Source organism: Capra hircus, chromosome 2 (assembly GCF_001704415.2).
Source record: "Capra hircus breed San Clemente chromosome 2, ASM170441v1, whole genome shotgun sequence".
Classification (NCBI taxonomy): Eukaryota; Metazoa; Chordata; class Mammalia; order Artiodactyla; family Bovidae; genus Capra; species Capra hircus.
Window position 1 is genome coordinate 16,657,013 of NC_030809.1, and position 25,481 is coordinate 16,682,493.

At 43.8% G+C, this 25,481-nt stretch overlaps 1 protein-coding gene across 5 annotated transcripts in view; it reads right to left on the minus strand.

Moving 5' to 3' along the window:
• Positions 1 to 25,481, minus strand: part of ARMC9 (armadillo repeat containing 9) — a 182,821-nt gene that overhangs the window by 77,837 nt on the left and 79,503 nt on the right. For all 5 annotated transcript variants that reach the window (XM_018058243.1, XM_005676668.3, XM_018058256.1 and 2 more), the window contains exons 18-19: positions 16,270 to 16,360; positions 10,083 to 10,138 (exon numbers count right to left, since the gene is read on the minus strand). In XM_018058243.1, the coding sequence (XP_017913732.1) occupies positions 10,083 to 10,138; positions 16,270 to 16,360 (147 nt within the window). The remainder of the gene's footprint in view (positions 1 to 10,082; positions 10,139 to 16,269; positions 16,361 to 25,481) is intronic.

The window sequence follows — 25,481 nt, forward strand, 5'->3', positions numbered from 1 at the left end:
AGAGAGAAGATGTGAAATTCTCTCTATTCACAGATGACACGGTGTTGTAAACAGAAGAGCCTAAGGAATTCATCAGAAAGCAAAACAAAAACCAAACCTTTTAGAGCTAATAAATGAGTGCAGTAAGTGTGCAGGGCACAGGGTTGAAATACTAAAATCAGTTGTGTTTCTATAAACTAGCAATGAACAGCCATAAAGTAAGACAAAATGCAAAATAGATGAACAGATTTTAATTAACAGAATAAAAAAAGATGACTTGATATGGTTCTCGATTCCACATTGCGACTCACCTTTAATAAATGATCACTTGTCTAGTTCTAAAGTAGTATCAAAGAAAAGTATTTCTATCCCAACCCTTTCAACTACATAAATGTATGAGGCTGGATTTTCTTCATATCCTTTGATCAAAACAACATATTGCCCCAGAGGTGGATTTGAGAACCTAATTATTTTCTTATCCAGACATTAAAGAGATTCATAAAAATAAAATACAATGCTACTCTCCTTTTTTTTTTTAACTTTTTACTTCAAATTGTAGTATAGCCAATTAACAATGTTGTGATAGATTCAGGTTTCAGCAGAGTTTTATTTTGTTTTTTAAATTGTTACCTCCTGGCTGTGCCATGTGCCATGTGGGATCTTAGTTCCCCAACTAGGGATCCAACCAGCACCCTCTACATTGGAGGCACAGAGTCTTAATTACTGAACAGCCACAGAATTTCCAAAACACAATGCTACCCTTCTTAACAGTTATTTGCTTTTGATAATAATTCTTTGCTACATTGACATGTAATGGGTTTATTATTGTCATTTTAAAATTAGTACATCTTATCAGTTTTAAGTTCTAATTTAGCAAACATCCATAGGCAAAATACACATAAAAGTTTTTTGCAATATTCAATGGTTTCAAGAATATAAAAATGTCCTAAGAGCAAAACTTTGAGAATAGTTACTTCAAACCTACATAAACATGTATTTTTCCCTTATATGTATAAAATAATTAATAATTAAATTTTAAATGAAAAGGGAACTATCTGGTAATCCAGGGGTTAGGACTCTGTGCCAATGCAGGGGTTGTGGGTTCAATCTCGGCTGAGGGAACTAAGATCCCATACGCTGCATAAGCATAGCCAAAAGAAAAAAAAAAAAAACAGAAAAGAAAGAAAAAATAAATTATTAGAAGAAAATCTAGGAAACTACATATAAAATTTAGGGTTAATGGAAACCTTAATCAGGATAGAAAACCCAGAGGGTATCATATAAAAAGCTAAGATATTTAGCTGAAAAAGTTTGGGGGAGGGGCTTCCCTGGTGGTACAGTGGATAAGAATCCACCTGCCAACGCAGGGGACACAGGTTTGAACCCTGGCTGGGGAAGATTCCACAAGCCATGCAGCAACTAAGCCCATGAACCACAAGTACTGAAGCCCTTGCACTGAGGGCCTGTGCCCCGCACCAAGAGAAGCCTCTGCAACAAGAGAAGCTTCTGCAACAAAACACTGCAACTAGGGAAAGCCTGCACACAGCAGTGAAGGCCCAGCACAACTAAAAATAGTAAACTCAGTCATTAAAAGGGTTTTTTTTTTTAAGATTTATGACAAAAGAAGTTATAAAAATATGTCAAAAGGTAAAAGATATATTTTTAAATATTTGCAACTTAGGTGAAGAAGGATCAATATCTATAATATACAGAGAATCCATATGGGCTGACGTGGAAAGACAAATGCAATTTTAAAAATAGAGAAAGGACAGGAATGGGAAAATACAGCATAGCAAATCCAAATATCCACTCTGATAAACATAAAGACACTCAAACTCACTACTCATGGGGATGCAAAATTAAAATAATGAGATAGCTAGCACCTTACCGGAGAAGGCAACGGCAACCCACTCCAGTACTCTTGCCTGGAAAATCCCATGGATGGAGGACCTGGTAGGCTGCAGTCCATGGGGTTGAAAAGTCGGACACGACTGAGCGACTTCACTTTCACTTTTCACTTTCATGCATTGGAGAAGGAAATGGCAACCCACTCCAGTGTTCTTGCCTGGAGAATCCCAGGGACAGAGGAGCCTGGTGGGCTGCCGTCTATGGGGTCTCACAGAGTCGGACACGACTGAAGCGACTTAGCAGTAGCAGCAGCAGCACCTTACCACCATTATCCTTTAAGTGTTAGTCCCTCAGTTTCCAGCTTTTTGGGAGCCTGTGGACTGTAGTCTGCCAGGCTCCTCTGTTCATGGAGTTCTCCAGGCAAGAATACTGGAGGGAGTAGCCATTCCCTTCTCCAGGGGAATTTTCCCAACCCAGGGACTGAACCTGGGTCTCCTGCATTGCAGGCAGATTCTTTACCATCTAAGCCACCATGGAAGCCACCATTAAATTAGCAAAAATACAAAGAAAAGAGTCATGACACCTACCACTGGAGGGAGATGGAAGGAAAGCCTCCTCTCCTGCTCTGCTAGCGAAATCTGAATTGTTACAACCTTTGTAAAAAGCTTCCCTGGTGGCTCAGACAGTAAAGAGTCTGTCTGCAGTGCGGGAGACCCAGGTTTGATCCCTGGGTTGGGAAGATCCCCTGGAGAAGGAAATGGCAACCCACTCCAGTATTCTTGCCTGGAAAATCCCATGGATGGAGAAGCGTGGCATGCTACCGTCCATGGGGTTGCAAAGAGTCGGACACGACTGAGTGACTTCACTTTCTTTCCTTCTAAAAAGCAATTTAGAAAAATGTATTGCAATTAAAACACACATACACTTCAACCCAGCAAAAAAACCTCATGTAAATAAAAAAGGATATATTTACAAAGATGTTAACTGAGGTACTGTTTGAAGTAGCAAGCATTGGGAAGACTGCACGAGTTCACAGCATTAAAACGCATCAGTTGTGGTGCTGGCTGGCTTAGAGGGATTTCCAAAAGATATCAACAAGGGGAAAAGGCGACCCTGAGGATGTGTGTGTTTGTATTTCTGTGTTATCTCATTGTGTTAAACAAATACTGACAAAAACACACATGAACACATGTACCTGTCTGTGTACACTTTCTGTGTGTACCTTATAAGCAAAGTAGGGAAGCATATACACGCCCTAGGTGGTGAATATGGGTTTCGTGGGGGTGTCGACGTGGGCTGGGGAGAGGCAAGGACAGAGCTCACGCTGTCTCCCCTGGGAGATGGCTTTCCTACTTTCCTGACCACATCCTTCTCTTCAGCAACCCATTCCACCCACCCTTCACCCTCGGCAAGGCAAAGACCTGTCAAGACAGCCACTTTCCACTTTTCTCTGAGTACTTAGAATTTCTGTAACACTTCCTGGTTCTACCACATTCATGAACCTAGGAGTGTTTATTTATTTCCTATTACTTGCTAACTGTTTATATATATAAATATATATCTGTGTGTGTGTATATATATATATCTCTCACAGGAGACAAACTCTTGTAGTTGTTAACAGCATGGACTATCAGGTCAAACCACCTGGGTTGATTCCTGGCTCTATCACTTAACTCATTAGCTGTGTGAACTGGGCAAGTGACATATTTTCTCTGTTTCCTCAAATGTGAAATGGAACAGTAACTACTTATCATGGGGTTGTTGTGAGGAGTAAATGAGTGAATAGTGCCAAGACAGGTACCTGGGCCACTGGTGAGGATACACAAGCTATTACCAGGGTTGTTATTATCTCACCTATCTAGATTTTAGAATACACAGAAGAACTACACAACAAAGGTCTTAATGATTTGGATAACCATGATGCGGTCACTGACCTAGAGCCAGACATCCTGGAGTGTGATGTCAAGTGGGCCTTAGGAAGCATTGCTACAAACAAAGCTAGTAGAGGTGACGAAATTCCAGCTGAGCTATTTCAAATCCTAAAAGATGATGCTGTGAAAGTGCTGCACTCAATATACCAGCAAATTTGGGAAACTCAGCAGTGGCCACAGGACTGGAAAAGGTGTTCATCCCAATCACAAAGAAAGGCAATGCCAAAGAATGTTCAAACTACCAAACATTTGCTCCTTGGAAGAAAAGCTATGACAAACCTAGTGAAAGTGAAAATGTTAATCTCCCATCCAAGTACTAACCAGGCACTCGTGACTGCTCAGCTTCTGAGATCAGACTCGACTGGGCATGCTCAGGGCAGTATGTACGGCCGTCACATACTGGGGACCCTGTGGACTGTGGCCTGCTTGGCTCCTCTGTCCATGGAATTCTCCAGGCAAGAATACTGGAATGGGTAGCCATTCTCCTTACTCGAGGGGAATCTTCCTACCCAGGGGTCAAACCTGCAACTCCTGTATTGCAGGCAGATTCTTTACTGTTTGAGCCCCCAGGGACTTAGACAGCATATTAAAAGGCAGAGACATTACTTTGCCCACAAAGGTCTGTATAGTCAAAGCTATGGTTTTTCTAGTAGTCATGTATGGATGTGAGAGTTGGACTATAAAGAAGGGCAAGTGCCGAAGAACGGATGCTTTTGAACTGTGGTGCTGGAGAAGACTCTTCAGAGTTCCTTGGACAGCAGATAGATCCAACCAGGAAATCAGTCCTGAATATTTATTGGAAGGACTAGATGCTGAAGCTGAAGCTCCAATACTTTGTCTACCTGCTGTGAAGAGCCAACTTACTGGAAAAGACCCTGGTGCTGGGAAAGATTGAGGGCAGGAGGAGAAAGGGGTGACAGGGGATGAGATGGTTGGATGGCATCATCGACTCAATGGACATGAGTTTGAGCAAACTCTGGGAGATAGTGAAGGACAGGGAAGCCTGGTGTGCTGTAGTCCATGGGGTCACAAAGAGTCAGACACGACTGAGCACCTGAATAGCAACCATCTAGATTTCAAACTCTTGGAGGCATTTAAAACCATAGATCCCCTTTTAAATTTCTTTTGGATCTTTTCCCCATTATTTCCTAGAATAATGTTAATTTTAAGGCCCTGAAATATTAATATTTGTGGTATATGTGTCTCTTTCAATTCTGGTTTCCTTGGGGTAAATGCCCAGCAGTGGGATTGCTGGCTCATAAGGTAGTTCTATTCCCAGTTTTTTAAGGAATCACCATACTGTTCTCAAGAGTGGCTGTACCAGTGTGCATTTCCACCAACAGTGTAAGAGGGTTCCCTTTTCTCCACACCCTCTCCAGCATTTATTGTTTGTAGAGTTTTGATGATGGCCATTCTGACCAGTGTGAGGAGATACCTCATTGTGGTTTTGATTTGCATTTCTCTGATAATGAGTGATGTTGAGCATCTTTTCATAGCCACAGTGGAGTATTACTCAGCTATGAAAAGGAACCCACTGGAGTCAGTCCTAGTGAGGCAAATGAATCTGGAGCCTGTTATACAGGGTGAAGTAATTCTTAAGGAGAAAGACAAACACTGTATATTAATGCATATATATTAACACATATATATGGAATTTAAAAAGACAGTACCGACGATCCTACATGCAGGGCAGCAAGGGAGACACAGATGTAGAAAACAGACTTTTGAACTCAGCGGGAGAAGGCAGGGGTGGGATGATTTGAGAGAACAGTATTGAAACACATACATAACCATATGTAAAATAAATGACCAGTGCAAGTTCGATGCATGAAACAGGGCACCCAAAGCCAGTGCTCTGGGACAACCGGGAGGGATGGGGTGGGGTGGGGGGAGGTCAAGATGGGGGGAACACATATACACCTGCAGCTGACTCATGTTGATGTATGGCAAAAACCATCACAATATTGCAGGTAATTATCCTCCGATTAAAATAAATAATTAAAAATGTTAATATTGGTGGGATAAACAAGTTAATAGCTCTAAGATTTGAGATGCCTGTTGAGAAAGAAACTGCTGAGCACATGATCGTCACTTTCATGGCAACCAGCAAGTAAATGTTCATGGGTGATCTAACCTGGCCTTTTAATCTATTTTGTTAAGAGGGAACAGTATTTACCTTAAAATCAATCTTCTGGATTAGCACAGAAAGGCCTTTCATCTCCACTTACAAAGCCAAGGAAGAGCTAGACACAAGGAACTCATCTCAAACTGTAAGAAAACCTGAGCCTTTTGTAGCGAGAATACTGGAATCAGGGCTCCTAATGATTCATATGGGGCTGCCCTGGTGGCTCAGTGGTAAAGAACCTGCCTGCCAATGCAGGAGACCCGGGTTCAATCCCTGCGTCAGGAAGATCCCCTGGAGAAGGAAATGGCAACCCACTCCAGTATTCTTGCCTGGGAAATCCCATGGACAGAGGAGCCTGGCGGGCTATGGTCCACGGAGTCAAAAAAGAGTCCAACATGACTTAGCACCTAAACAACAACAAAGATTCACCCTTTGGGAACATATCATATGTGTTTAACATAAAATAAATTGTATTAGATAATAACACATTTCTTTAAGCACCAGGTGAAATACATCAGAATCCTTAAACAGTAGTTGTCATCTGTCCAGTCTTTGTCTGCACTACTCAAGCTTATCTAGTGATAAGTCTTCTCCTCTGGAGCTTTAAATGGGCCAAGAAGAGTGTAGACAATTTTGAAAATAATGGAAACCCCTGTCCTTCTATGCCATCCTCTCTCCTCTCGCTCTCTTGTTCAACCTTTTCCTCTCAAATGAATCCTTCCCAATGGCATTTTAACATGCTTGGTTATCTCCCAAATGAAAACACAACAAAAATGCCCTGTTCAACCACCATCCAACTCTCTTCCCCTGCTCACGGCCAACTCAGTGGAAAGAGCTGTATTATTACTTATTAGCTCCATTCTCTCACATCCCACTTGCTCCACAACTATTCAGTTTGGCTTTTGCCCCATTAAGTCTTCACAAATGCTCAGCAACTGACCTCTGTCCATTAACTCCAGGTGCCTTTTTCACTCCTCACCTCACGTGGTGAGCCTGCTCATCTGGGCCTCTCTTCTTCTCTCATCCACTTCCTCATCCCTGGCCCTCACCCGGGAAACTTCTAGTGTCAACAAAGAGGGTGTAACTTCCACACCTTTCTGCTATGTGTATATACACAGATATATAATTCATCAGGATGTGTGTTTATAAGTTTGCTTTCCTGAAGCTGACTCAGACTCATACGTTACGTTGCAATTTCCGTTTTCCACTTGACGTTACAGCCTAGACAGTCTGTACTTTACTCAAGTTGAAAAACTTTTTATGTTGGTATGTAAATGTATATATATTCAGACATAACTAAATAAGTGCTAATACACCAGGGCAAGTAATTATATTTTAGAAATTAGGAAAAAAAACAGATTATGCACGTGAGGATCCTTGAGAGTCTCCAGCGGGGCAGACTAGTGGCCAGAGTCACAAGGGCACAGATTTCAGCTCAGTGTCAGACAAGGCAGCCATGATTCACCCCAGCCTTCAGCCCCTCCTAGAGCCATTTCACCTTTAGAGGCTCTGGCAGCTAACTGAAAACAGTCTTCGTTATCTGTGTTTGGGGTTTAAATAATTTTGCCGTCTCCTTCAAAGTCATCACCTTGGGACGTGACAGCCACATTCCAACAACAGTGTGACTTGCACAAATGCTTTTTGGAGATTTTTCTTTAGTCTAAGCACCTTCACTTTCTCCCAACCACACACCCCAGTTAAAAAATAACATCTGGCCGTGGGGGAAGCTGAGTAAAATACAGACATGCTCATTCCTTGTCAGGTTGTCCTGGCTAATCCTCCATGGCGAGAGTCAGGACCAAGGGGGAAGAAAAGCCCAGAATATGCTGACTTGAGCTCATCACAAAGAGTCAAGTTTTGGCCCCAAATGGAGACAGGTCCTTTCTTTATAATTTTCCAACTAAACCCTTTCAAGGATCTTCTGAAAATTCTAGTTATCACAACAAATATTTTCACACACTATCTTCTTCTTTTTCTATTAAAAAAAACAAAACTTTATTTATGTGGCTGCACCAGGTCTTAGTTGTGGCATGTGGGATCTAGTTCTCTGCCCAGGGATCAAACCTGGGGCCCCTGCATTGGGAGTGTGGAGTTTTGGCCACTGGACCATGAGGGAAGTCCCCATACACTATCTTCCTAAAATAAAAATCTGCACAGAAGGGCAAAAAGTCCAGAAATCTAAAAGATCTCTTTATTCTTTAATTTACAGTAGATTACAACTATAGTTCTATAGTTGTAGTCTACTATCACTTTTTAATTATAGTTATAGTCTACTAAAACTATAACTTAGTTATCATCTACTCTAACTTCCATGGGGAAATTCCAAAAGTTGAAATTCCACCATTAACAGAATAGTCGAACCAAATGAAATTTCCCATGCAGTACAAAAACAAAAGAGTTAATGGTAATAAAACAAAACGACCCCAAAGAGATAACAGGGGGGAAGAAAACAGATCTTTAAGGAAGCTTTATGTGGACAAAAAATTACTGGAATGAAATAATTAAGATGTTAACTCAAAATATAAAATGGTGCTGAAGGGCCTGGCACACAGGTGGTGTCTTGTCACAGTGCTGAGAAGCCCCAGTGAGTCTGGGAGCTGAGTTCTCTCTGGGGTTGGCAAACAGTGGCCTGTGGGCTAAGGTGTCTGTTGTTGTAAGGCCAGTAAACTAAGAATGGTTTTCACATTTAAAAATATTTGAAAAAAATATCAATGAAGCAAAAATCATATGAAATTAAAACTTTAGGACACATTGGAAAAAGATTCATGGGAACACAACTGTGTTCATGATTTATTTACTGCCCATGGCTACTTTGTGTTACAATGGTCCATCTGGGTGAATGAAACTGACTGTGTGGCCTGCAAAGCTAAAATATTCACAAGTTTCCTCTTTCTAGAAAAGGTCTGCTGATGCCTGTTCTAAACCAGATCTTACTGCGATCAACTCCGTGTGACCTGAGGCTGGCCTCCTGCCTTGTCTGGATGCACCTTTGAAAGGAAGGGGCCTGGAGAAGGTGCTGGCCCGGCCGCCGGAACTGCAGGGAGCAGGAGCACCCGCTGGCGCCACCTACAGCCCGTTAGGAAAATGGCAGGCAGGAGGCTGGCTGCGGTGGGACACTCACAAGCCTGTCCCCATCTTTGGTGGAGCCGCCCTCTTAGGCTGAGGGCTCTTAAATGAACTCTCTCCCCCAACTAATGCCATCAATGAACAAAAACCTGGCCTTTACACACCTTTTAAACAGACAGCCCACAACTCCAAATAGTAATACATCTTCCAGCATTCACTTCAGGAATAAATGTGCCCCACAAAATACAAGAAATGCAGATCACTTATTTCCACAGAGAACTTATTACCACATCTGGCTTTTTAGTTCTGAAGGAAAAATAATGAAAAAGTTCGTCATGTGAAAATCCATCTACAGCTCATGAGTCACCATTCTCACTCACACCTTCACAAGGCACGCTCAGACCCCTGAACCTTCATGCTCTAAAACACACAGGTGAGCAGACCTCACCGCTGAGGAAACCCACAACTAAGGAATGCAAATGACTGGGCCAAGTGGTTTGTCTGCCGGCTCTGAACCAGTTCTCCCCGGGAGCCTCCAGGGCCAAGGTTCCCACCCTTGAGGGAGACAAGGCAGACTCTTGCCCCTTCAGAGCGAAAAACCTGGCTCAAGGCCTGTCATCTTTCAACCTCCCACCAACCCCAGTGCCGTAGAGCGTGGCATCTCCATGTTGAATGCAGCGAACCCACCAAGGCTAGTCTCCAAACACGCCACCCTCGCGTCCTCCCACCCTGCCCGTCGTGTGGGTGGGGTCTAACTTCTGCCCCCGTGTGAGCTGGTCGTCCTGCGCCCGGAGCAGCAGTGGTGTTCTGAGACTGCTGAGCCCACATGAGGGCGGGAAGCTTCCACTTTCTTCCCCTTGGAGCCCAGTCTCCAACCAATATGGAAGTCCAGGCTGGACAACTGAGGGATTAGAGGCCACATGGAGAGGGAATGTGGAGGACACGATGCCAGCTTGGACATGGAGAACAGCTACCAGACACCCAAGAGAGACCACCCTGCTGAGGTGGTGTGACCCACAGAGTCATGACAAGTAACATAGCAGGGACTGAAATCTCCATTTCAAGGCTAACTTTTCAAGGCAAAGAAGAGTTGGCCCAAGTTTTCTATGTGGTGTGAAGAGCCTCCAACTTACTTCATCATCTTCATCTTCATCATCATCAGATTCAAGAACACCATCCAGTAGCTCTTCTACAAAGGAAAAAAAGTCAATGAATAACTATAACCACAGTTGGGAGCCTGGGTCAACAAAATCCTTCAACTACTGCTGCTGCCGCTAAGTCACTTCAGTCATGTCCGACTCTGTGCGACCCCATGGATGGCAGCCCACCAGGCTCCGCCGTCCCTGGGATTCTCCAGGCAAGAACACTGGAGTGGGTTGCCATTTCCTTCTCTAGGGATGTGAAAATACCCTTCTGAGAGTTATTGTTGTTTTAGTCTCTCAGTCATGTTTGACACTTTTGTGATCCCATGAACTGTAGCCCACCAGACTCCTCTGTCCATGGGATTTCCCAGGCGAGAATACTGGAGTGGGTAGGCATTTCCTACTTCAGGGAATCTTCCCGATCCTGGGATCAAACCCCAATCTCCTGTATCGCAGGTGGATTCTTTACCACGGAGCCACCTGGGAAGCCCCTCTTGAGAGTTCAGTTCAGTTCAGTCGCTCAGTCGTGTCCAACTCTTTGTGACCCCATGAATTGCAGCACGCCAGGCCTCCCTGTCCATCACTAACTCCCGGAGTTCACTCAAACTCATGTCCATTGAGTTGGTGATACCATCCAGCCATTTTATCCTCTGTCGTCCCCTTCTCCTCCTGCCCCCAATCCCTCCCAGCATCAAAGTCTTTTCCAATGAGTCAACTCTCGGCATGAGGTGGCCAAAGTCCTGGAGTTTCAGCTTTAGCATCATTCCTTCCAAAGAACACCCAGGACTGATCTCCTTTAGAATAGACTGGTTGGATCTCCTTGCAGTCCAAGGGACTCTCAAGCGTCTTCTCTAACACCACAGTTCAAAAGCATCAATTCTTCGGTGCTCAGCCTTCTTCACAGTCCAACTCTCACATCCATACATGACTACTGGAAAAACCATAGCCTTGACTAGACAGACCTTTGTTGGCAAAGTAATGTCTCTGCTTTTGAATATACTATCTAGGTCGGTCATAGCTTTCCTCCCAAGGAGTAAATGTCTTTTAATTTCATGGCTGCAATCACCAGCTGCAGTGATTTTGGAGCCCCCAAAAATAAAGCCTGACACTGTTTCCACTGTTTCCCCATCTATTTCCCATGAGGTGATGGGACCAGATGCCATGATCTTTGTTTTCTGAATGTTGAGCTTTAAGACAGCTTTTTCACTCTCCTCTTTCACTTTCATCAAGAGGCTTTTTAGTTCTTCATTTTCTGCCATAAGGGTGGTATCATCTGCATATCTGAGGTTATTGATATTTCTCCCAGCAATCTTGATTCCAGCTTGTGCTTCTTCCATTCCAGCGTTTCTCAAGATGTACTCTGCATATAAGTTAAAGAAGCAGGGTGACAATATGCAGCCTTGATGTACTCCTTTTCCTATTTGGAACCAGTCTCTTGTTCCATGTCCAGCTCTAACTATTGCTTCCTGACCTGCATATAGGTTTCTCAAGAGGCAGGTCAGGTGGTCTGGTATTCCCACCTCTTTCAGAATTTTCCACAGTTTATTGTGATCCACACAGTCAAAGGCTTTGGCACAGTCAATAAAGCAGAAATAGATGTTTTTCTGGAACTCTCTTGCTTTTTCCATGATCCAGCGGATGTTGTCAATTTGATCTCTGGTTCCTCTGCCTTTTCTAAAACCAGCTTGAACATCTGGAAGTTCACGGTTCACATATTGCTGAAGCCTGGCTTGGAGAATTTTGAGCATCACTTTACTAGCACGTGAGATGAGTGCAATTGTGTGGTAGTTTGAGCATTCTTTGGCATTGCCTTTCTTTGGGATTGGAATGAAAACTGACCTTTTCCAGTCCTGTGGCCACTGCTGAATTTTCCAAATTTGCTGGCATATTGAGTGCAGCACTTTCACAGCATCATCTTTCAGGATTTGAAATAGCTCAACTGGAATTCCATCACCTCCACTAGCTTTGTTCATAGTGATGCTTTCCAAGGCCCACTTGACTTCACATTCCCGCATGTCTGGCTCTAGATGAGTGATCACACCATTGTGATTACCTGGGTCCTGAAGATCTTTTTTGTACAGTTCTTCTTTGTATTCTTGCCACCTCTTCTTAATATCTTCTGCTTCTGTTAGGTCCATACCATTTCTGTCCTTTATCATGCTCATCTTTGCACGAAATGTTACCTTGGTATGTCAAGATCTCTAGTCTTTCCCATTCTGTTGTTTTCCTCTATTTCTTTGCATTGATCACTGAGGAAGACTTTCTTATCTCTTCTTGCTGTTCTTTGGAACTCTGCATTCAGATGCTTATATCTTTCCTTTTCTCCTTTGCTTTTCGCCTCTCTTCTTTTCACAGCTATTTGTAAGGCCTCCCCAGACAGCCATTTTGCTTTTTTGCATTTCTTTTCCATGGGGATGGTCTTGATCCCTGTCTCCTGTACAATCTCACGAACCTCAGTCCATAGTTCATCAGGCACTCTATCAGATGTAGTTAAATCTATTTCTCACTTCCACTGTATAATCATAAGGGATTTCATTATGGCCATACCTGAATGGTCTAGTGGTTTTCCCTACTTTCTCCAGTTTAAGTCTGAATTTGGCAATAAGAAGTTCATGATCTGAGCCACAGTCAGCTCCAGGTCTTGTTTTTGTTGACTATATAGAGCTTCTCCATCTTTGGCTGCAAAGAATATAATCAGTCTGATTTTGGTGTTGACCATCTAGTGATGTCCATGTGTAGAGTCTTCTTTTGTGTTGTTGGAAGAGGGTGTTTGCTATGACCAGTGCGTTCTCTTGGCAAAACTCTATTAGCCTTTGCCCTGCTTCATTCCATATTCCAAGGCCAAACTTGCCTGTTACTCCAGGTGTTTCTTGACTTCCTACTTTTGCATTCCAGTCCCCTGTGATGAAAAGGACATCTTTTTTGGGTATTCTCAAATGTTTTGTAGTTCTCAAATGTCTTGTAGGTCTTCATAGAACCATTCAACTTCAGCTTCTTCAGTGTTACTGGTTGGGGCATAGACTTGGATTACCATGATATTGAATGGTTTGCCTTGGAAACGAACAGAGATCATCCTGTCATTTTTGAGATTGCATCCAAGTACTGCATTTTGGACTCTTCTGTTGACCATGATGGCTACTCCATTTCTTCTAGGGGATTCCTGCCCGCAGTCATAGATATAATGGTCATCTGAGTTAAATTCACCCATTCCAGTCCATTTTAGTTTGCTGATTCCTAGAATGTCGACGTTCACTTTTGCCATCTCCTGTTTGACCACTTCCAATTTGCCTTGATTCATGGACCTGACATTCCAGGTTTCTATGCAATATTGCTCTTTACAGCATCAGACCTTGCTTCTATCACCAGTCACATCCACAGCTGGGTATTGTTTTTGCTTTGGCTCCATCCCTGCATTCTTTCTGGAGTTATTTCTCCACTGATCTCCAGTAGCATATTGGGCATCTCCCGACCTGGGGAGTTCCTCTTTCAGTATCCTATCATTTTGCCTTTTCCTACTGTTCATGGGCTTCTCAAGGCAAGAACTGTTCCTGGTACCATTTCAGCATAGTTTGATATCATGCTAAGCAATTGTAAATATCTCTCTCTATTTTTGACAAAACACATTAGTCGTGGCATGAGAAATATTAAAGCCAACATATAATTTGAGAGTAATTTAGGAGAAAGAAAGTAGACTAGTATCAATATTATTGCTAAGTATTATTCTAGATGGTGTCACACATGCAATTTGACTTAATCTTCAGTAGAGTTTGTTGACTTTTATCCCTGTTTTATAGCATAGAGCAAACAGAGGCATGGAGCATAAAAGACACATTATGGTCACATTCCCAGTAAGTGAGAGTTGAGATTCAAACTACATCTATTTGTAAATCCCACCATTTTCCACAGAGGGTAGGCTAGTGGTCATGGCAGGCTGAGCTCCTGAAGGCTCCCGTGGTTCACAGTTGTTGTTTATTGACTAAGTCATGTCCGACTCTTTGCAACCCCCTGGGCTGCAGCCCACTAGGCTCCTCTGTTCATGGGATTCTCCAGGCAAGAATACTGGAGGGGGTTGCCATTTTCTTCTCCAGGGGATCTTCCCAAACCAGGGATCAAACTTGCGTCACCTGTATTGCAGGTGGATTCTTTACGCTGAGCCACCAGGGAAGCCCTGCTATTAATTTCCCCTTGAGGATGAAGCCTGGACCAGATGAAAACTCTCTAGCTCTCCGTCCTCTAGGTTTCAGCACAATGCTTATAGATTCATTCTGACTTGATGCCTATGACACATATCCTAAGGTATTTGTGTGCTTGTTTCTGATCCTCCACCCAAATGTTCAGTGATATTTCTAATTTGGCTATAAAGCAGCAGACTCCTGGGTAATCCTCTCTGGGGTCCTTCCACTGCCTGATGGATACAGAACAGCTTCTGTGCTTGAGATGAAAAAGAACTACTGTAGGCCCTCCATTTAAACTGGAATTTCCAGAGCTGAGCAGGTAGATCCCAAGTTTGTCCGGAATACACAAGGTTGTAAGGCTTTAGCTCCATTCAAGATAACTTCCTGCCAAAGCACATCCCTTACAGAACAGTAGACTGACCCCTCCTCTTCACATTCATTAGCATGCTGGTCCAAGGGCTAGCTTTGTGTTAGAAAAAGAGGTGCTTCTTGGCCAGGGAAACAAGACACTGTGCTGGCCTGGGAGGGAGGTCTCAGTCAGTGACCACAGAGCAGACAGGCCACAACTTCTCCAGCATTCCCCCACCTTCCCAAATTGTAGCCGACCCAGAGAATGTTAGGGAGCAACCTCGGCTCCCTTTTTAATTTATTATTTATTTTTATTATTTATATTTTTATAATTTATGTATTATTTTATTTATAAAAAATCATTTTATGATTATTTTTTCAACATGCCTGCCTAGCAGAATGGAAATCAGAAATACAGCAACTACATAAAATATAGTTCTGTTCGTTGCTCACCTGAACTTGGCATGAATCTAGCTTGCCATAAAATACAAAGGGGAGGAGGTTTGAATGGAAATGGGTCCCCCCACCTGAAGACAGCAGAGGTTTAACCTCACCAGCTGCTCTCCCAGCCACCTCCTGTTGCTGGGGAGCCCTCTAACCTCCTCCTGCGCCTCCTCACTTCTGTGTCCGTCCAAGGGAGGGAGGCACCACCTTGGCTGCATATGGGAATCGCCTAGGAGTTTTAAACACTATTTCTCTCCTGGGGCTCCCCCAGAGGTTCTGATTTAATTGCCATGGGGTGCTGCTGCCTTAGGGGTTTTCAGATCTCTCCAGGTGACTGCCTGGTTCAGCCTTGGCTGTGAACCCAGGAAAGCCACCCGTGGCGTCCTCTGGGGAAGGACTTTAGGCATCTCCCTTTTGCTTGGCCTTGGTCAAACTTGGCCCTGCGGCTGGAGCAGGGAACAGGTGATTCATTTCTTACCTCCACTCAAGTAAGAAACAGGATCTATACACTTGGATGTTCAGTGATGGGATGAGGGCGTGTAGAAAAGATGTAAGTGACAAACTTGGCCCAGGATGTCAGCAGCACCAGGTGCCTCTGGCAATGTGTACAAGTCAGGATCAAGGCATCAGAAAGCCACAGGAAGAGCTAAGAGATTCCCCACCACCTGGTCCCATCCAAGGCTTCCTTTCTTGCTTACGGGATTCGGTTGGGTGGTCGCAGTAATGAAAGAAAGGAAGAAACATCGTCCAGAGTTGTTGACTGGCAACATGGATTCTTCTGGAGTGGATGCACGTGGGAGGATGTATTCACTTTCCACAGTGGTTCTGGAAAGACTGGCCTCTTTTTTTCACTATCTGACCCTTGGGCCCCATTTTATTATGGTTCATTGACCTGAGAACAGCTACCCTACTGAGCCAAGGGAAATACAGTAATTAGGAGGGGGAGGTTAGAGAAGAGTTTTTGCAATTGCTTCTGAATGCTTTTTTGTTGACTTAGGCCAAAAGTGTGACAAGAGATTGTTGATCTTGGGACAATGTGGCCTTGACCACCTGGCTGAACTTTTGTTTGTTCACTTGGATCACGCCAGCTTCCTTAAGGCCTCTGGGATGAATTCTAAAATAGGACAAGTCCCTTGAAGAAAGCCTGTGTGTCTTCCTAGCACATGTGAAAGACTCAAAAGATAGATAATAGATTCTTGCATTAAACGGACCTGAATTGAGCTGCTTGATGATAAACTCGATCTGGCGGATCATTTCGGCATTGCCCTCTTTGATGAAGCAGCGAAGGATGTCTTCCATTCCCTGGAAGCATTGGAGGGAAGAAGAGTGAACATTTCAGTTTGGGAGAAAACTACTTTTTGATGGATAGTTCCACCTAAAAAAAAAAAAAAAAAAAAAATCCGCCCCCCTCCCCCTATTTTTTTAAGGAGGAAAGGATATGCACAATAAAAAAAATTCCTCTGTTTAGTTCTTTTTTTTGTTGTTTTTACAATTCACAATGAAATTATTTTATTTTTGCTTGACTAGCTGACCTAATTATAACACATTTACTTTTTAAAAAGCCACTGTACAATTTTACCGTGTAAGTACTCCTTTTAGTTTTGGCAATATGCTGTTTTGGGAGGTGGTTTCTTTCCTGTGTTTTCCCTATATTTATACACTGTCATCTGGATTTTAGGGCCAAAAATGGTCTTTGAAAAGTGAAACCATATGTTCAGAGAAGTAAATGAACAAATAGAACCTCTTTTTAAACAGCCATCATTTCTTTTCTATCAAAATAATTATAAAGTCACTACACTGTGCATTATTTACTCTATGACAAAGCACTGACATCAGAATTTTCTATTTTGACTCACAGAATTCTCAGGAAATATAGAGTAAGATACTGAGTTACCCATAAGTACCTATTTCCCCTCCTTCCTTTTCCCTCGTGGGATGAGACTGTGTGTGTGTGTGTGCTCAACTGCTCAGTCATGTCCGACTCTTTGCTACCCCGTGGAATGTAGCCCGACTCCATGGACTGCAGCCCACCAGGCTCTGTCCATGGAATTTTCCAGGCAAGAATACTAGAACGGGTTGCCATTTCCTTCTCCAGGGTAATCTCCCCCCCCAGGGATCAAACCTGAGTCTCTTACGTCGCCTGCATTGGCACTGGCAGGCGGGTTCTTTCACCATCAGTGCTACCTGCGCAGCAACATGGATGTATGGCTGGAGCTAATGAGGCCTTCCTGCCCCACAAGGAGAAAGTGTGTCTAATACTGACCCCAAAGCTGAGGAAACAGTCCAGAGGTGCTGGCTGAGACATGAATCAAGAGACATGCGAACTCTGATCAAGATGTGCCTGAAGCTTATGCCTGTACTTTTCAGTTACATGAGTCATAAGCTGCCTTTTCAGGTAGGCCAGTTTGGAATCAACAGCTCTAACAGAATCAAAGAAGAAGGGCCAAGTGTAGTTTTGAACACGGTGAGTTCCCATCACCTAAAGCAGAGCACTATCTCCTAGAAAGGTTCAATCTGGATCATAATTCTAGTTTCTCGATAAAATAGCCATGGGACCTTGATCAAATGACTTAACTCCTGCCAGCCTGTTTCCTCAACTGTAAAATAAGGATGGCAACTCAAGGCAACACGAGATTTTTAAAGGATGTATGTTGGTGTTGGTTATGTAAACGTATGTTTGTGTATATGCACTGAAGGGAGGGACTTTCCCAGTGGTCCAGTGGTTAAGAATCTGCCTTGCAATGCAGGGGATGGGGGTTCATCCCCTGGTTGGGAACTAAGATCCCACATGCCTCAGAGCAACTGAGCCCTCTAGCTGCAACTAGAGAGGCTGTGTGCTGCAAGGAAAGATTCCACATGAAGCAATGAAGATCCTGAGTGCTGTAACTATGGCCCAATGCAGCCAAATAAATAAATAAATTTTAAAATGCACTGAACTATATATGTCAGTTCAGTTCAGTTGCTCAGTCAGGCCTGTGTATTTCACTGTTCATAAATTACAATACCTAAAAAAAGAAAAGCATCTAATCCAATGACTGACACATAGGAGATGCTTAATAAATGACTGAGACTGCACTTGCTGTGTCTGGTAGGGCTTTGTGGCTCAGAACAGAGAGCTGGTACGTGAAGCAAGGGAACAAGCAGGGTTCCTGGCGGTCACAGGTGAAGAGGGTTACTATAGAGAATGATAACATTTAACTTGAGGGGCAGAGACAGACCAGTCCACGGAACAGAAGGTGAAGGAGTGGCCTGGGAGGAAGAACTGGACAGTCGACAAAGGAAGAGAGTTTCACAGAGGGTGTGGTCAGCAGCGTCCAGGCTCCTGGGGAACCGGTCAGACACACCTGGGCTTGTCTATTGTCAGGAGGGCTGCATTTTATCTCTCTCTGCCTCCTAAACTGACCTCTTCCCCATACTCCATCCTGTCCCAAAGTAAGGGCCAGAGGAGGAAGAACACGGTCAAGTGCAAGCAGAGGGATAAACCCTAAAACACTAAAGGTTAGGATCACCACCAACCAGCTGACCACTGTCAGTCTCTTACCTTTTTGCCAGTGGAGTGAGACAAATGATTCATTCAGGCTCTCCATTTTTTTTTTTTTTTTAGCTAGAGTTTACTCTTGCAAATGATTAACTGTTCATATATTGAAAGATCTTTTAATTCTCACTTGATCTCTTTCTTCTGTTTCTAGCTCAGTTGTTACTTGGGGGTTAAAAAAAAAATCACAAATTCCTCCTCTGTAATTAAGAAGATTATTGGGGGAAGATTTTTTAATAGAAAATTTCTCCATAAGAAATTTCACTTCTTTTAAATATATATTTTTACGTGGGTAGGTGCATGCTAAGTTGCTTCAGTCCTGTCCAACTCTCTGTCTATGGACCATAGCCCGCCAGGCTCCTCTATCCAGGGGATTCTCCAGGCAAGAACACTGGAGCAGGTTGCCATGCCCTCCTCCAGGGGATCTTCCCGACCCAGGGACCAAACCTCGGTCTCTTACGTCTGCACTGGCAGGAGGGTTCTGAACCACTAGTACCACCTGGGAAGTCCATATATTTTTATACTTATTACTAAATGTATATTTAAAAGAAGTGAAATTTATTTTATTAAAATAAGTGAAGTACATAAACCATATGTTTAATTTTTGACTAAGCTAAAATGTAAATTATAGGAATAATAAATCATAAAAATAATATTTTATCATGAAAGCAACATGTCATTTCAGATAATCCAGGCCAAATAAAAATGCCAAGGCAGATGTAAAGGGTAAGAGAGCGGGTATTTGTATATCAGCCAAATGTGTGAAAACAAGAACATGACCGTGTGCAAAAAGCAGAGAAACAAGGACTGTGCGTTTCTGCCAGCTCGCCGAGGTTAGAGACCGCCATATGACGTCACACGGAAGACTGTATGTGCATGCGGTACTGAAGGAAAGAAGAGGATGGATCACATGCAGATTCCTCGTTAGGTAAAGGTTCGGGGGTGTGTCCCCAAACACTGGAGCCAAACCACCCAGACCAGCTAGCTGCTCACTGGCTATGCCACCGGGCAGGGGATTTAACCTCTAAACTTCATTTCATCACAGCAAAATGGGCACAACCACAGGAACTGCTTTGGGGGCCTTTTGGGAATGAAACAGAGAAAGCCCCTGTCAGGGCCTACAACATGCACCAAACACCATCCAGTCCAAGAAGTTTCTAACTCTCCTTTCATGCTCAGCAGGTCAGTGTTCTATCTTGTTCCGACCCAAAAGGCCCACACTTACATCACTAGGGGTCTTCACGAGAAATTTCTCTTGGGAAATATAAACAGAACTTCCCTGGTGGTCCAGTGGTTAAGGATACACAGATTCGACTTCCTCCTCCGGGAAGATCCCATATGCCTCGGAGCAACTAAGCCTCAAGCCACAAGTACTGAGCCCTCGGGCTGCAAGTCGAGAGTAGCCCACAGCTAGAGGAAAGCCCACACAGCCACAAAGACTCAGCACAGCTAAAATAATCAACCAATTTAAAAAAGACACAAACGTATGTGCCAGGTGCACATGAATACTTTCTATTAGCATGGAAGGTATATAGGTTCTCTGCTGAAAACCGGTGAACTAAACACAGGAAGATCCCCTGGAGAAGGGAAAGGCTACCCACTTCAGTATTCTGGCCTGGAGAATTTCAGGGCCGTACAGGCCATGGGGTTGCAAAGAGTGGGACATGCCTGAGAGACTTTCACTTTTTCACAAAGGAAAAGAATTAAAATTATCCACAAGCCCCTATACTCAAACATTAAAAAAAAACTGTGGACGTTTTGAGATATGCCCTCCTTTTATGGGCACTGTTTACATAACTGACATCATATTGATAATATAAGACTGACTGTTGTTTTTCAACTAAACCCTATGACCATTTGAATGTGTCAGTAAAATCTTTATAAACACAATTTTAATAACTATAATAATAATAATAGCTAATATTTTCCCAATATTTGCTATGTGCCAGGCACTGTTCTAAATATTTCACATGTCAGCTCTTTTGCTTCTCATAATGGTCTTATGAATTTGATACTAAATACCCACTTTGCCACTGAGAGAATAAGTCAGAAGCCCAATGATACACCATGAGGCACTAGGGAGTCGCAGAGGCAACATTCAAACACGGCCCCGGGCTCGTCAGCTCCCTCTGCCTCTGTTCTGACTTAAGCAGCCCCTCCTTAACCATACCCGGCATTTAGTCGTCTCCTACTTTCCACTATGATCAGGAATGCAGTGATGGATGTTTTGATATATGAATCTTTGTTTGTGTCCTTGTATGGACCTCCAGAAGTAGAATTCCTGGGCAAAGAATGTTAATATTTTTTAGACCGTTACACATACTGCTAAATTGCTTTCTATAAAAGGCTGTATAGTGACTTCCCTGGGGGTCCAGTGTTTGGGACTCTGCTCCCAAAGCAGGGGGCCCAGGTTCGATCCCTGGTTGGAGAACTAGATCTCACATGCTGCAACTGAAGATCCTGCATCTGCAACTAAGACCTGGCACAAACAAATAAATATTTAAAAGAAATACATAAGTAAAAATGCCGTATCAGTTTATCCTGTCCGTTTTGAATTTTGAAAGGCCCCCTCATCATAGAGGCCACGGAATACAGCAAGCAGGCCTACCATCCGTAAGGGACAATTGCTACAGGTGGAGCTGATGAACACTTGTCACAGCTTTCCTACAAGGTGTTAATTTCCCAGGGCGGCAGCCAGACTCTGCGCATTCCCAGGCTCCCCTGAGCGAGGGGCATGCAGGCAGATGACCTGTTGGTTCTGCCAACAAACAGACGTGCTCGTGTGAGACTGATTCAGCAGAGGGCCATGTGAAGAATCAGGCACATGGGGACACACATCTTTGGGACAGTTGGCTGGGGTGGCATCTGGCCTCTGGGGACAGTAGGGCTGAGTTTCTGGCATGGCAGTGTGAGAATGGCCTGGGGCCAGGGTGCAAGGCACAGTGAGGGTATCTCTGGAGCAGCCCCATGGGGGTGGGTGGGCATTCCTCCCAGCTTCATGGCTTCTAAGCCCAGCTCCCTGGCTCTCCAGGAGACGCTGGGAGCCTTCACAACTGACTGAGCATCTGGTCTGCTCCAGCCCAGGGCGCCATGTCTGGCTGAGGTTTAGATCCCAAGGAGGAGGTCTGACGCCAACAACTCCCTGGGCGCAAGAAGGCCTTGGAGTTGGCATTAGGGTGGCCCTCTTGATCGCATCTGCTCTCCAGCTCCAGACCCTGAAGGGATCTTAAATTTCAAATAGGCCTCAGGGCACGCATTTATCTTTTTCTTTTTTTGGCATTAAGACCACCATAGTAGCATTTGGTACTAATATAATTTTTATGTATTCTTTGTCATTTCCCACAAGCACACAAATGTTTTACACAGTTGCAAAAACAGAGTTATTATAATAATAATGTCGTATTCTTCTTTTATCCCCCATTACACAATAAAAAGTTTCCATACTGTCTCATACTGCTTTTTCTAATTATCATCTTCAGTAGCTACGAATACTATGAGCAAAAGAACCATAATTTCATGAGCAGGCATTACCAGACATTTACATTCTGTTTTTTCACTATTACAAAAATCCTAGAATGAGCAGCTTGATGTGCAGAACTCTTCTCTGCACTGGTAGAGGAAAATGAATGAATCCAAAGCATAGAGGTTTTCATAATTTTTCACATATACTGCCAAACTTCCTTCTGGAACGACTGTGCTGACACGCATTGCAAACACTGGCCTGATCTGAACATCAGCCCTGCCCCCTCTCGGCTTTGTGTGTGAGCAGATGCTAAGGTAAGCGAGATGATGGATGACGTTCTCCTCACTGTCTGGTTTCCTTTATTATTGTTACATGCGAAAAGGATGTAATACTCTTTTTCAACCTAAAAACTCAAGGATAAGAGTGAAATGAGGGGAGATCTCGGGGTTTTAGAAAAACCCTGTTGAAGCCATAAACTCCCTTAGAGGCCTCTCTTCTAAATAAATGGGCAACTGCTTAGATGATGTATCCAAGAGTTCTCTATTTGCTTAGGACTTGGATCCCGGTTAAAATGCCAGAGGGAAGCTTATGCTGCTTACACTTTCACCTAATCAGTCTACGCTTTCTGTCTTTTTATTATTTATTTGGCCGTGCTGGGTCTGTATTGAGGTATGCAGGATCTACTAGATCCTGGGGCTTCCCTCGTGGCTCAGACGGTAAAGAGTCTGCCTGCAGTGCGGGAGACCCGGGTTCGATCCCTGGGTTGGGAAGATCCCCTGGAGAAGGAAGTGGCAACTCTAGTACTCTTGCCTGGAAAATTCCATGGACTGAGGAGCCTGGTGGGCTACAGTCCATGGGGTCACAAAGAGTCAGACACGACTGAGCGAACACATTCTAGGATCTATTAGAAGGTCGGATCCAGTTCCCTGTAGGGATTGAACCTTGGACCCCTGCACTGGGAGCGTGGAGTCTTAGCCACTGGACCACCAGGGAAGTTTCCCACATTTTCTTTTTAAAGTTAATAATTCACAGGGTGTATAGAAACTTATATCAGAAACTATAAAGAACAATATCAATAGATTTAACTATAGAGTTAACTGCCATATGACCAAAGTCCCATAACTAAAAGACAAATGAAAAGTTCGGGAAATATTTGTAATATATGTCAAAAGATGTTTCCCTGGTGGCTCAGATGGTAACGCACCTTGTCTGCAATATGGGAGACCTAGGTTCGACCCCTGGGTCGGGAAGATCCCTTGGAGAAGGAGATGGCAACCCACTCCAGTACTCTTGCCTGGAAAACCCCATGGACGGAGGAGCGTGGTGGGCTACAATCCACAGGGTCGCAAAGAGTCGACACGACTGAGCGACTTCACTATGATGATGATGTCAAAAGATTAATAGCCCTAATTTCACTGTGACTTCTCTGATCCAGAGATGACTTAGAAGCGAGTGGCAGACAGAATCCAACATGGCCCCACCTCCTGGAATTCATACTCCTGAGTGTCCCCCTACACTGTTCCTGGGCTGGTCAATGTAGTGGGAATTCCTAATAATGTACTTTCACAGCCTTGAGAAATTCCACAGAAATAGAATCTGGAAAAACAGCATATATTAAGAAACTATGTTAATGATTATAGTTCATGTTTTTCTTAGAATAATCGCCTTGTTACAAACCCCAAGGCCAGACCCAGAAGGGAGTATGGCTAGGATCATGAGTGCATGGACCTTGGAATACCAAGGCATCAGGCATAAACACTGCTTAAGCACTTGCTGATTGTTTCTGGGACTAGCCCAGAAGGGAATGGCCTGGGGTAAAAACAAGAGAGATCTAGACTATGTCAGTGTAGTGTCTTGAGAAAGATAAGATCAAAGAAAGTCTGCAATTAGGAACGAAAGCTGGACTCAGAGTGGACTCTGCACCTCAGTCCAATAGAGGCTGCAGGTCCCTTGACTCATTGCACCAAATTTCGTGTTCTGTCTTCATTCTTGTTACTCACTCCCAGGACCGATAGGGCAACAACTGGTGCCCAACGTGGGGCCGGAGCAGAAGACCCTACAAGCGAGTAAAACTACAGCGATGCAGAACTTGGGATGGTTAAGAGGCCTCTGAAAATTCCCACTGGTAAGTCCTTCTGGCATTTAATCGGGGTTAAAATGGGAAATGTTGGGAGTGCAGAACACCATTGCCTGTATATTTGTTTACTAAGACAGCTCTTAAAAGTGGGAGGAGCTTCTATTAGTGAAGGGCGATTATTAGAATTGTTGCAAGCAGTGGATAAATATTGCTGCTGGCTCCTGTCAAGAGAGACCTTAGATCTGAAAGTCTGGGAAAAGGTTGGAGCTGAGTTAAAAAAAGAACATGCAAAAGGGACTCTGCTCCCTGTTTCTATTTGGAGTACTTGGGCATTAATTAAGTCAGTGCTGGAACCTTTGCAGACTTCTGATTCTTTTGATGAAAGTGATGATGACTCTTGAAAAACTAGAATACGTAAAGACTGGGGAAATGAGCAAGCCATCTTCCAAACCTGTTTCCTTGGCTCCCGAAGAAAATGATGAGGGATTTTTTTTCCTCCGGCTCCTTCCCACCGTCCTCCACTTCCACAGGGGACAGTTGGATTATTGTGAGGAAGATCGGGGCTGACTTCCCGGGGAGTTCAAATTCATAAACCGAGTTACAGACAATGATTATGAAGGAGAATTGAAGGTTATGGCCTCTACCACTCTTCCCTGGAAGGTTTCTGAAGGGGATAGGATTGCTCAGCTTCCCTCATTGCTCAGCTGGTAAAAAATCTGCCTGCAATGCAGAAGACCCCAGTTTGATTCCTGGGTTGGGAAGATCCTCTGGAGAAGGGATAGGCTACCCACTCCAGTATTCCTGGGCTTCCTCTGTGGCTCAGCTGGTAAAGAATCCACCTGCAACGTGGGAGACCTGGGTTCAATCCCAAGATTGGGAAGATCCCCTGGAGAAGGGAAAGGCTACCCGCTCCAGTATTCTGGCCTGGAGAATTCCATGAACTGTATAGTCCATGGGGTTGCAAAGAGTCAAGACATGACTGAGTGACTTTCACTTCACTATGTGGGTATAGGACAGTCAGACAAAAAGGAGGGCTCCAGGGCATTTGGAAGCACAGCCAAGGCTGGTATTTTTCTCAATGAAAAGATTTTGGAATCCAGACCCACTTGTCAAGTCAATATAAGTGGCAAAACATTCAAGGTTCAATAGATGCTGGAGCCAAGGTTTCTATCATCAGCTCTAAACACTGGCCTAATGCATGGCCAACTAGGCCTGCTCCAATATCTATTGTAGGTCTAGGACAGGCACAGGACTAAAACAAAGTACTATGGTACTGTCTTGTTCAGGGCCTGATAAACAACCAGCCACTATCCAACCTTATATGGCTGCTATACCTGTCAATCTATGG